General features: G+C 39.6%; 1 protein-coding gene across 1 annotated transcript in view; it reads left to right on the plus strand.

The window, feature by feature from the left end:
* cdh13 (cadherin 13, H-cadherin (heart)) overlaps positions 1-13,801 on the plus strand; it is a 370,859-nt gene that overhangs the window by 345,916 nt on the left and 11,142 nt on the right. The window contains exons 12-13 of the mRNA XM_084409426.1: positions 10,331-10,564; positions 11,455-11,673. Coding sequence (XP_084265552.1) covers positions 10,331-10,564; positions 11,455-11,673 — 453 coding nt within the window. The remainder of the gene's footprint in view (positions 1-10,330; positions 10,565-11,454; positions 11,674-13,801) is intronic.

Consider the following 13,801-nt stretch of genomic DNA (forward strand, 5'->3'; position numbering starts at 1 on the left):
CACAGGCCCTGGGATGAGCGGCCTCCCAAAACCGCTCCCCAGCCGGTGAGGGAAGCATCTGTCGAGATAGCAACTCGATGGCAAAGAGCTCCCAACACCGGAACCTGGGAAAGGAACCAGTATTTCCTCCATATAACCAAGGCGCAGAGACACCGCTGCGTGATCTTGATCGTACGAAGTGGGTTTCCCCTCAGGGAGAACCCTCTGGTTCTGAGCCACCACTGCAAGGGTCTCATGTACAGTAGGCCAAAGGGAATCACAATGGACCTGCTGCCATGAGGCCCAACAGTTTCTCGAACTGTTTCACAGTGCGTGACTGCTCATGTGGGATAGGAACCAGTATTACCTCCATATAACCAAGGCGCGGAGAAACCGCCGCGTGATCTTGATCATACAAAGTGGGTTTCCCCTCGGGGAGAACCCTCTGGCTCTGAGCAACCACTGCAAGGGTCTCATGTACAGCAGGCCAAAGGGTATCACATTGGATGCTGCTGCCATGAGGCCCAACAGTTTCTCGAACTGTTTTACAGTGCGTGACTGGCCTAGCATCAACTCTTTTGTGGCTGTGAGGATAGCAGCTACACGAACGGGCAATAGTGTGGCTCGCATCGTGACTGAATCCCATACCACACCAAGGAAAGTGGTTCTCTGTAATGGAGAAAGCACACTCTTCTTGGCATTGAGTCTCAACCCCAAATTCTTCATCAGAGCGAGGACGACATCTCGATGCCGAACCGCTAACTGCTCTGATTCCGCCAGAATCAGCCAGTCATCGATGTAGTTCAGAACGCGTAGCCCTGCAGCCTGACGGGGCCAGAGCTGCATCTACGCACTTTGTGAACGTGCGGGGTGATAGAGCTAGACCGAATGGAAGCACCCGATAATGGTCTTCTTTGCCCCCAAAAGAAAACCACAGGAACTTCCTTTGTAGAGGGAGGATGGAAGTAAGCGCCTTTTAAATCTATCGTGACAAACCAGTCCTCGGATCTGATTTGAGTCACGATCTGTTGAGTGTGAGCATATTGAACTTGAGTTTCATGACTGCACGATACAACAGACGGAGATCTAAAATAGGACGCAACCCCCCATCCTTTTTCGGAACAATAAAGTAGCGGTAATAAAGTAACAGTAAAACCCCGATTCTCTGTCGGGCGAGTACACCTGCTCTATAGCTCCCTTCGCTAATAGAGACTCTACTTCTTGCTCCATTACCAGAGCCTGCTCGGGATGTACTAACACGAGTAGCACCCCGTTGTAACAAGTTGGAGGAGAACGAAACTGGATTCTGTAACCTCTCTCTATTATCTGCAGGACCCATGGAGATATATTCGGCAGATTCTTCCACTCTGTCAGAAAATCTACTAAGGGTACCAGTCTCTCGAGACTGGCCTCTGATGTTATTGTAACAGCCACTTCGGTGACCTGAAGCATCCTGGCAGGAAACAACCGAACTGACTGTTTTTGAACCCCCCTAAGAGGGTGCGAGTTTGACACGGTGTCGTGGTGACACTGAGCCATGTGCTCGCTGGAGACCGCTGCGCCCCGAGACCAAGGGTGCGGGGTTGGCAGAACGGTCTCCTGAGGGCACCGAGGTGGGGCGGGCACCGTATACTGAGGTTAACACCGCTCCACCCCGGTCGGGGTTGCCCCCAGAGGTCTGACACCAGTGGCATCAGGACCTTGGCCGAAGCCTTTTTCACAGAAAAACAGTCCTCAGATCCATCTTCTGCTTTAAAGGCTTCTGTTGAGAATGCCATTCTGGTCCCCAATCTTTCTGAGGGGGAGCACAGGAAATGACACTCTGCCTGTACAAGGAGTTTGTTAATGGCTAGTGCTGCTCCGCCCAGCAGCCCCATTTATGAAGTTATAAACTCCAAACTCATTGTACACAGGAGATTGAGATGGTTTTTAGAATCTTCAATTCCCTTAACTCGATGCTCAGCACATAATTTTACCATTTAATTCCTCCAAATAAAATGTAGTAAAAGATCAACCAGACAAGTTACACAGTCTGGATGAAATGCTGAACTTATACATGAATCTAACTAATGAAAGTCAGATAAGCAAATTTAAATGCAGCCCACTTATTTAATTCCTCAGAATCAAACAGCAAAAGATCAACCAGACAAGTTAATATAGTCTATGGCTGAATATATATTTATAGGCTATATAAGCTTATATATAAAAATAGATTCAACATACAATAAAACATTCCTAAATTCGTAGCTTGCAATACACTGTATCTCTTTAATCAATGCATTGCATTTGTATAACCACTGGACTCTTATTGCAGTCTTTTTTTAAATAAACAGTGCATGGGGAAACTCTTGATAGTGAACACACATCGGTAATGTTCATGAATGAACGTATCCAGTCCACTATTATTGTTATTGCAGACCCCGTAATCTACGCCCTGCCTCAGCACACGCGAGATCCGAGATCGAGTAACAGAATCTTTATTGCAGACCCGTAATCTACGCGCTGCCTCAGCAAACGCGAGATCCGAGCCAAATAATCTTTATTGACTTTCTTCCCTCGAGAAGAAAGCCATCGGGAGCAGAGCTAAACTCTCGATAGTGCAAAAGATACACGTCGGGAATTTATGAATGAACACTGTCAGTCCCCTTATTTTACTAGAGCTGACCGTGCATGCTCCACTCCCAAACAAACAACACATGAATCGCATGTGTCCCCACTCGTAATGAAGCGAGGGCAGGGAGGAACACACAATCCAAAGCTGTTTGCTCCCCATACTCCTGTCTAGATATATATAATATGCTTGTGGTTGTGGACATGCATCGATGCTCAGCACTCTACCTCCTCAGAGATAGACCGCTGAAACACCGGGCTCTCTAACCAGGACGGAAGAAGCCGCGGCGCGGGCTTCCGATCACAGAGAGAGAGCGCTGGATCTCCCGGATAAAAGCAGAGAAAAGGCGGAGCCCGTCTCTAACCTCTCCGCGAGATCCATTTGCGAACCCACAATACCAACTTCCGTGCTGCCTCGGCAACACGGGGTCGGTACTGCGAGGAACGCGAGCCTGAACACCCTCCTCAAAGAGTGACAAGCGGGAACGGAGCGAGTACGATAGTAACCCGCAATGCTCGTAGTCAGCACCCTCGAGCGCTGACAGAACATGCTCCGTTCCAAACAAACAACACATACATCGTGTGTATCCCCACCCGTAAAGATAGAGGGCAGGGAGGAACACACGATATAAGGTTGTTTTGTTCGCCATAATATCTATGCTTGTGACAGACAACAATAAATAACACAGACAGTATAACACAGAGCGCTTGCTGAGGCACAGAAGCTAGCGCGGTTCTAACCGGATGTCCTTTATCCTTTCCTGGTCGTCACGTCACCCGCCCGTGACGCCCACTCTCGTCATTGGACTAGTTGATACAAGTGCTTCAGACGCAATCACGCAGAAGCGTTCCCAAAGCGTCATTGACGCATCGCGAGTTCCCTCGAAAGGGAACAAACTTGACGGGAGAATGTGCGCACCTTTAAGCAAACTTTGAGCCGTGCGTACGCACATTCTGGAGACAAAGGGAATTGGCGACACCGATGGTGAGCTGGAGTTAAGTGTCTTTTTGGTCACTTTTAGACAGAAAATCTAAAGAAAATTTAACATATACAGAAAGATAATACAAATATAATTTCACTCACCAAGCCTGTCACTTGAAGCAAATATCCATCCCTTCTTAAATGTCCGCGCCAGCGAGCGCGTTGGGCCGTTTAGTGAAACTGACGCAAATAACAGTTTAAATAAATAAAATAATGATTTAAACTATGTTTTACTTTTGATATAAACATTTAGATTAAATATGCCATTCAAATTAATGGAGTTAAGCACTTAAACATGAAATCATTACTGAGAAGTTACAACATTTTTATATTCAAATTCAGTCAATAGAAATATTTGTTGTGGATGCGGTGTTTTTGAACACTTTTCCTGTGGCGTGCTGTTTTAATGTTTTAACCACAGAGATAATTGCTTATCATGATAATACCAGATTGTCTGAGAAAATAGTTTCGTGCAAATAATGCCCAAGGCCTATCTGTTTCCATTAAAAATATCAATTAAAAATACAATTCGGCCAGTGGAAAAGAGTGAGAAAAACTTTCTCTGAAATGTATTTTACACTATTTGATTTATGTATTCAAAAACAAGGCAAGGATAGGCAACTACTTAATTTTTATTAATGTAATGTGTCTTGTACCGTTAAACGTTATCACGTGGATGAATAATCATATGCAAATGATATGCAGATGAGGATCTGCATAGTAAAACTAGGCGTTGTAAGCTCCATATATGGTTATTTCGGGGAGGAGACGCATGTGCGCACAATCTTCCGCTGACTGGGATTTATAAAGTGAATTCTGCGCAGGTTCTGGCGTACGAACGGTTTTATAAATCCGTATATTTTTTTGCGTACGCCATTTTTGGCTTTCGGGCGCACGTACACTTTTAGTAAGGTTCCTACGCACAGTTTTATAAATGAGACCCCTGAACATTTTGTTTAAGAGTGTTTTCTCTGATTTCTATGCTCAATAACATAACTTTACTGCATTTACCTTAGCAGATCATTTTATCTAAAGCGACTTACAAATCAGGAACAGTGCAAGAAATTTATCACAAGAGTCAACAATATGTGTTACACAATGCCAAGTACAGAATACAATAGTATACAAGTTATAGAGCAAAAGTAAAATCCAGAAAAGTAAAGAAAGAGATACCAATAATTTATTCTATGCCATAAATCCCATAGAACCATATGAGAAATAGTTGTGAATTTTGGCACAAAGATAGAGGACAGTCTGAACAATAACCACAACAATTTTGGACTCTCTGTCTCACTCCCTCTAGCGCCACCAACTGTCCAAATTTGCACTTACATTTCTGCTAATGACTTTTGAAGAGTAAGTAATTCAGTAAAAACAGTAAAAATCGGTTTCTTTTTTTCTCTCTGATTCCTTGGCTCAAGACGATTGGACTGCTGTGACATAATTTTCCATCATGAAATGTTTTACTTTTCCAGAAAAAATTTTTTTTTAGAACTGGTTGGTCAGACAGATATTGAGTGAAAGAGAGACAGAAACAGACAGAGATACACTTGGTATTAGCCCAAGCTGTTGGTAGTCAATTGGTCCATCTTGCAGAAAAGCATCAGGTGGAACAGACGCTATGGGCCAGTGGGTCAGTACCAAAATAAAGCAACTCCCTGAACCGAGGGTCTGTCTTTTGGGTCTGAGGGGATGAGATAGGGTCCTGTACTGTCACAAAATCATTAATGCAACCAAAGGCATCGTTCCCCGACCTGTCATTCAAACTTTACCTAAACAAGGATGGTAGATGTCAGATATTTTTTTCTGGGTGTTTCTTCAGCAATGGCTACTTTCTGTCTCTGTGGACTTTCACAGGTTTACTTTTATTTTTATTTTTTTTGTCCACTAACAATGTCCAACAGTTTATATAGGCATCACTGGTTAAATATGAATGTTGAATATGAATGAATGATTTTTTGTTGTTGTTGTGTTTCATTGTTTTTTGCTTGCCATAATATTGAAACAGTTTTCACAGCTATAGAAAAAATGAAAAAGTGTTTTATAATGCAGAGAGGAAAGACAAAGAACAGTTTTGTATTTGATTGTGAATCTGCTCACGAACTGCTGAGGCTGAAAAACGATCTCTTCCATATCAACAATGTTTAGCGATGCATTAGGAAGAAGTTTAGAGAAGAGGGAATTGGATCTCAGCAAAGTCAGACAAGATATGAGCCTATATATATCAGTGCACCATGACAAAGGGGAAAATAAATCACTCTCATTATGGATGGGAAAGAAGACAGCATCCGAAACATCCAGTCCCATTACATGCTGCATATGTAATAGACATATTTATGCAAACAACTCTTTCTTATCCTTGTCTCATGAATATCTTTTATGTCAGTGCTGCATGTTAAACAAAGCGTTGTGTGCTCAACTATTCATGAAGTCTGCTGTATATTTCAGCTCACGTTTACCTTAATCAATACTGATGTTACAGGGGTCGCCGGTTTATAAGATGAAAGTTATTAAGTGATAAACTGCACTACTGCTCATTTCTAGAACACTTATGGTGCATCTAAATGTGTGTAATAGGTCTTCAATGTGAGTTAGAGGAGGAGGGAGCTCTTAGCATTGCTGAAGATGATTATGATGATGATACTGATGAAGATGGTAAAAACTAGAGCGATCAAGCGAGGGAAGGTGTTTTTTTCTCAGTGAAGACAAATAACGTTAATGTTTTCTAACCACGTACAGCAATCGTATGTAAATGGGGAAGATTTCTTCATTCCCTCATGCATATATGTCTTCTCTGAGTCCCACAGCACACATAGGAAAGCTTCATAAATCCTGACTGATACGATTTAACATCATTTTCTAGGAGCAGATTTGAAGAACTTTGTTCTAGTTGCTCCATACCTTTTATTATTATTTTATTATTTGTTAATATTTGCTCGCATTTTAAAATGTATGAATGTCATTGGACTAGATACAAAAGACCAAAAAGTAGCATTTATTTTTATAAAAGAACGATAAACATTAAAGCATTTTAAAAGAAGAGGAGGGTCTTGTCTTACAATAATTCAAATCATCACAGAAGTACTTGGATAAAGTTTTCGGATATAAAAATGATGCCTATGGTAGCCATTCGACATAGAAGAAATCACCTTTTGAAAGTAACTTTAACCACCAGTAACTGCTTTAAATAAAGATTGCATCAATTACATCATTACACCAGTTGGTGGCTGTTGAAAATGTATTTGTCATTCAATCATTCATTCAAGAAATTCGTTCAAAAACACTGATTCATACAGAATGTAAGTTTTTTTAGCTTGTAGTATGAATATGTTAGCCTTAAGGTTATGAATAAGCTGATGTGTTCCAAAACAATGACAAAATTAGCATTTAGGAGATATAAGCATTCAAAACTTACAGTCTCTCACTTCCGCTAAAATGGATCACGGATTTTTATGACATCACCGCGGACTTCAGCTTCTCATCACAACTTCTGTCCAATCAAATGCTCTCTAGAATCTAACGCATCCCGCCTCCTATGTTATAAATACCACCTGGCCAAAGCGACTGGCGTTGACACGTCACGAAGCAATATGGGTTGGAGATGTGTGTTCGGTTGCTCAAACACTTGAGTTTTATTCCATTTTCCAAATGTACGTTGGTTAAGAATGAAATGGCTAGAATTTATTCACACCTCTACAATTGAATCCAATGTATCATTAGCGCTCGGATTCACTTCCATGGTGCTGTCAAGTACGAAGTGCAGTCTGTGAGGTAAACTAAACGCTATTGGCTATTTGAAAAGGGGGAGGAGCCATTGAATATGTCCTGTTTCAGTGGAAATCACATCAACGAATCAAGGCACTTCAGTGGGCCTTTAAATAGACTACAGCAACTAACAATTAACCAGAACCTCTAGTAAATTGCATGTTATTTAATTTAATTGTCTATTCAGAATCATTGGAGAATTTTGATACTGTATCTATTTAAAAAATAATAATAATTGTGATTCTCAATTTATCCAGAATCATGCAGCTCTAGATTTAAGTATCCAAATGCTTTTTTTGAGTGCCAATATAGGGAGTGAACAGGAGACCAATGTCCAGAGACAGAAGTAGGCTACTCATACTACACTGTAAAAATCATTTCCCAAAGATTATTGGAGTATGTTTTACAAGAAAATACTATTTATTAATTCCATTTGATACTGCAAAAAAAATTCTACACCAAATTATTCCGTGTACAGGAAGTTTCAGGTTGTCTTCAGCATTATTGTTACATACTGGGCCACCTAGACTCCCAGTTTCCCTGAATGACAGATGTGTAAGTCAATTTATTTTTGTCAGCATTGACGAGACACAGATGCAACTGCGGCTAATGAAAGTCCCAGCCACGCTCCTCTTCCCAGCGGGCGCACCCTTCTAGTGCATAACCGAGTGATGATGATGATGATGATGATGATAGAAGGGAAGAAGACTTACAGTCTCAATATGCACAATAATTCCCTTGTGCGAAGCTAAAATACTTCCATAATCTTTTGGGAAAAAATAAATTGGAGGTCAGTGGCAGTATGTGGACGGTTTGTCTTCACCAGACCAAAACTAATCGTGATGCAATAACGTTTCATATTGCTGCTAGCTTTCAGAAAGGTTGAAATTGTTTGCTTTTCATCTATTCAGATGCATTTTTATAATATCAATCAAAATGTGAGAGAGAAAGGCAAAATATATTAATATAAACTATAGTGTGTTTTTGTGCAATGTCTTAATATAACCTTTATTGCATTTGCCTTTATGTATAAACCTCACTTGGGCAGATAGCAGTGTGGTGCATTAAATATGAATGCATTTTGGTGTCTATGTGAGTCACAAATGTGATCTCTCATCCGAACGCTCTCCGTTCCAGTGGAATAACACAATAACATGCTACCAGATACGTCACCGTGACTGATCTACAGACAAACAGAGGATATTTTCATGTTTATTTATAAAAAGTGGTTGAGGAAGATTCCAGCTCGCAACCTCTTACACTTTAGGACAGAAATATTACTCTGAACCACATCGGCTCATGCTCTGGAAGGGTGCCCAAGCTCCCCTGAATATTCTAGAGTCGCCCCTGCATGCATCTGGGATTTTTATGTGATCCATATCTTGTGCTTTTAGCTTTTTGGGTCAGAAAGAGGTCAATAGCGGTGGTTATGAACATGAATCTAATCTATATCCAGTCACTGTACCATATACCAAACCAGCTGGTGGTATTTATGTAATACTTGCCTTGACCTTTGCCATCTTTCAATCATTGGTTTATTCACTGGTCTTGAAAGTGAAGCAATGGATATATTTACGAATGCACACACAAGCCACGTCTAAATTTTTAAAGAGTTCATTACTTATAAATCAGATCACTGTTATCGCTCATGGCGGGACGTGTTTTCTTCTGTGAAGCATAGTGAGAAGTCTGCCGCTTTTATGGTGTTAGGCGAGAGAGTTTGCTTTTGTCTATGGATACGCGTTTCTTTTCGTCTTATGAAACGTCTTGTTATGTACTTGGCAATCCTTTTGAGCAGAAAATCAATAAAACATGGCAAGGACGTCATTGTTCTGCCTCTAAACACTGTTCTGCAGGTGTACTTTTGAGGCAATTGGAACAAACCTGATTTCTTTTTTTTTGCGAGACATTCTCCCATGTTTTGACACTGTGTCTTTTCTTCTTCCCTTTGAGGCCTGAGTGTTCCTGGGAACACGAGGACAAAATCATTCTGTAATTACTGATCCTGTCATCGGATGTTAATTGCGAGTGACCTCCAGGGCTGTTTATAATTATGCAGTCCTGCAATAACTGCTAATCTCTCAGAAGCAGATTCTTTTTTTTTTAAGCCTTAAATATGTTTTCTCCTGTGCAATATTCAATGAAGTGCAATCTGATACAAAACGAGGTTTCTTTCAAATCAAGATAATTGCTGTTACTCCAAGTCAGAATCTGAATGTTTTGATTTGGTGTTATTTTTTCTTTCTGTATAGACATTGATTGCTGATGTCTGTGATTTTTGCATCCTGTCTGACCTTTTCTAAAAAGTCTTTAACCCACTTTGCTTTACAGTAACAGTGAGATGCCGGTGCTTTGATCGCAGGGATTAGCGTTAACTGCAAACCTCCTATGCATTTAAAAGAGAGCTATTGATTTGGCCTATAAAGCCAGAAAGCTTTAGACTGGAGAATAACTTTTATGTGATTGCGTGACCCTTTTTATTTTCTTAATACTCTATGCTGCTTTTTATGGAAGCTTGTTTTCTTTTTCAGAATATCAAATAAAAAAAGATACATGTGGGATTAAAGTTAAAGGTAAATGTTTACAGTAAGAAATAGTACAATTCTAAGGAGAACATTTTATTTATTTATTTAACTCTGAGGCAGAAACTTCCATAAAATAACTTTAACTTCAAAAATTCAACTAAAATAAGAAATGTTGCCTTTTGGCAAATAACTGAAATAAAGTAAGTGTAGGATGAAGTACTAAACTTGCTCAAATAAAAATAAATTAAAACTAAATGGCAAACAAAACCCTAATAAAAATGACAAAAACACATAGGCTGACAAAATTATTACAACTTAAATTAAAATGAAAACTAAAAATATAAAAAATAAGCTTATTCGAAATAATAATAAATACTAGAATATTATCTAAATAATATTAAAATAGCACTGGTCCTGCCCTACTTTTTTTGTTGCATATTCTGTTTAACTCTACCTTTTGTCTCACTAGGTAATCCACCCGCCACTGGCACAGGTACACTGATAATCACTCTGGAGGACGAGAACGACAACGCTCCCTACGTCTTCCCCTCCGTGGCCCGCGTGTGCGAGGACGCTAAAGACATAAATGTGGTGGTGATCGGGGGACGAGACAAGGACATTCATCCTAATGCAGATCCTTTCAAGATCGAGCTTGGCAAACAGCCAGGACTAGAGAAAACATGGAAGATCTCCAGGATCAATGGTAAGCTAATTCTCAGATGGGACAGAAACAGGCACGCACCCACGGTTAAACACATCCCGGCTATTTCTGAGGCCTGTTCGAGGAAATATACAAGGTGCTCTTACTAAAAGAATAGTTTACCTTAATATAGTTAAGCATAATTGATTTTTTTGTTGATTAATCAATTTCAGCACAAATGCATTTAGTAATAATGAAATTAGATTGTGAAAACACTGCATATACAGGCATAAATTACTATATTTTAATGTTCAATAAATGAATTACTTTCATTGCAAACATTGTACATTGTAATGATAATTAATCATGAACATTTTTGAAAATAGCCACTTTAAATCAACTTGAAATTTTGGAAGAATTGACTGAGATCATAACAGTCCTGAAAACTGGCATCCCTATAGTGAATAGAATTATTGTGGTAGTCTACCAGCTATACTAGCACCAAATCAGCACTAACCAGCCAGTACAAAGGTACAAATTGTGATGTTTTCACCATAGTCAAATGGACCACATGCTGCTGAGATGGAAAAGGATCACTTTATTGTCACAGACAGTGTGTGTACCATTAGAGATCACTCTGACCAAATAGCTGAGTGTATTTGTGGTTTATCTTAGCAGACTCTCGATTACCCAGCTCTCCTGAGAGAACACACTCAAATATAGAAAGGCATGCCAATCTCCAGACTTCTGTCAGCTGTTTGAGAAGAGAATCAGTGGCAGATGATGTGATACAGAGACAGAACAAGAGAGGTTATTTGAGATTAAGTGGCTTATAGTCTCCTGTAGCCAAACCTTTTGTAGTTTATTCTGCCTATTTAGAGAGGAAGATCCAGTCTGTCTGACATGTAAAGTGGCCAGAACGATATATTAAATTGTTTTCTGATGTTTTTTAGACACTCACTCCCAGATCATGTTGCTGCACAGTCTTAAAAAGGCCAACTACAACCTGCCGCTGGTTCTGACCGACTCTGGCGTCCCTCCCATATCCAACAACACAGAACTGAAAGTTCAGGTGTGCACCTGTAAGAAGAACAGAATGGACTGCAGCCGTGCCGCCTCGGTACAAACAAACCTCTTGCTTCTGCTCGGCCTGGTTCTGCTCTCCGTGCTCTGTAAGTGTCCTACACGACACACACTCACACACACATGATCCCTCTCATCAAATTGCTGGAAATTCTAGGTGATTTGCTTAAATGTGGAGTTTTAAAGTTTGATAGGTGCTGCATATTTCATGGTTTCTAATAAAGTGCAAATAAATATTGCAAGTGTTCCAGAGCCACGATTCTGCCTGACAGTAAAATAAATAAATAAAATAGGCCACATGGAAAGTCAGAACTCTGCAGAGTTTATTATTGTACTAAACTCTCTTAATCCTTGAACTTGGAACCTCGTCCATTCTGTGCAGAAGCGGAACATCTGAACTGCTGACTTCATTTGCAGGACTCCCTAGGCTTTTAAACCTAGATTTTTTAAATCTCTTTGGATTCAGGTATTAGTAGAGTCCAGTTTACAGGCTGCTTGCAGAATCACTCCCATTCATTCAGTTTGTTTATGGACCATATTCTCGAAGGGCTAAACACCAATCTGCTCTCATGTGGCACCTTCACACACACACACACACATTTAAAATGAAGGGCAAAACAGAAAATGGCAAATAACACAATTTTCATTCATATATTCAGAGTTATGACTATTTCAACTTTTTACTAAATATATAATCCGAATTACGTTCATGTATTGTATTTATATATTTGGGCTTATAACTATATTCAGATTTACACACACATAGTGTTTACTGTAAAACTGAACAAAGATATTTATTTATTTTTACTTTTTTTGGCAAGGTACCTACCTTTTTAGAAGTTTTCCAGCATTTATTTGTTGCTACTTTAGCTCAGTTTCGATGTTGATAATGAACACGCTGTATACCTTGCTGTACAGTTTGACAGGAAATTGGCTTCTCTTCCTGAGTGTCTTCAGTGACCCCGTATCTATTTACTGTGGTAAAGCATGGAACTGCATTAAGAGTTGATCCATATCTGGCTAGATTTACAGCATATAGGGCCACTATTACAGCCACTAGAGAGACATAGAAGCATTTGAAGAAATATGCACAAATTAAAGGTTGCTTTACAGCAGGTCTTAAGCTTCTCGGTGTGTGTGTGTGTCGTTGTGTAATATATGTTTGTCCTATAGTTAATCTCCCATCCAAACCTGCACACAGTCCCCTGGTGACTCTTTCTCCCGGCAATAACATAAATAATTCACTCCTTTAGAGGGGCTGGAACATAATGGAACTCTATACAGCCATTCTAAAATAGAAAACAGAGGAAAAATAAATCTTTTCAGAAGAGACATCATGCTCTGAGGATTTCTATTGCTATGTTCCTCGCCCAAGCCCTGGTTTGAATAGAAGTCGTGATGCCAATGTCTCCAGATCTGCATTAAACCTGGAAGGCAGTTCTTCTCCACAGTTTCTCTCTCCCCCAGTCACTTTCTTATTTGTGTTTTCTCTCTACATTCAGATACCCATTTTTTTCCCTTCGATTTTGTCTTAATATCCTGCAAATTAACATTTGGGGTGAATTCACTAAAATTACACCCTTTTCTTGTGCTGTATATCAGCGAAAAACCCACATCTTATTCAATTTAATTTAGGTTAATTGGGTACTAAAGACGCTATTTATTATTATTTTATTATTTATGTTCGGCTTGTTGTAGGTTCTCTATGGATTTTATGTTAATCATGGTCGCAGTTTTTAATCTAATACCTGATGGACAACAACTGATCAAACGATGGAGAATTATAATCAAGCATATATACAGACATACGTGAATGAGAGGTGCAAATAATTTAAATTACCTTTGCCTATAGTGGACGCAATTCTTCTTAGTGAATTCCCATTTTAGCATTGTCTTTTTGCCCTTTCATATCCATCGTATGGGTCAATTTGACTGTTTTATGCATCATTGTCTGTTTTTTTCCGCAATAGCTCTGCTAACAGTCATTGTGTTAGAGTGAATGTTTAATTTGTGACTGTTAATAGACTGAAATGATGGGATTATTTGCTACTGCCCTGACCGACATTAACATTCACTCTATTATGCCATGCTGGTTTACCCAAAGTGGCTTTGTAGGTGTTTCTGGGGAAAAAAAATAAAAATGTATATATATATATATATACAGGTGCTGGTCATAAAATTAAAATATCATCAAAAAGTTTATTTATTTCAAGAATT

This window comes from Rutilus rutilus (assembly GCF_951802725.1).
Source record: "Rutilus rutilus genome assembly, chromosome: 5".
Taxonomy (NCBI): Eukaryota; Metazoa; Chordata; class Actinopteri; order Cypriniformes; family Leuciscidae; genus Rutilus; species Rutilus rutilus.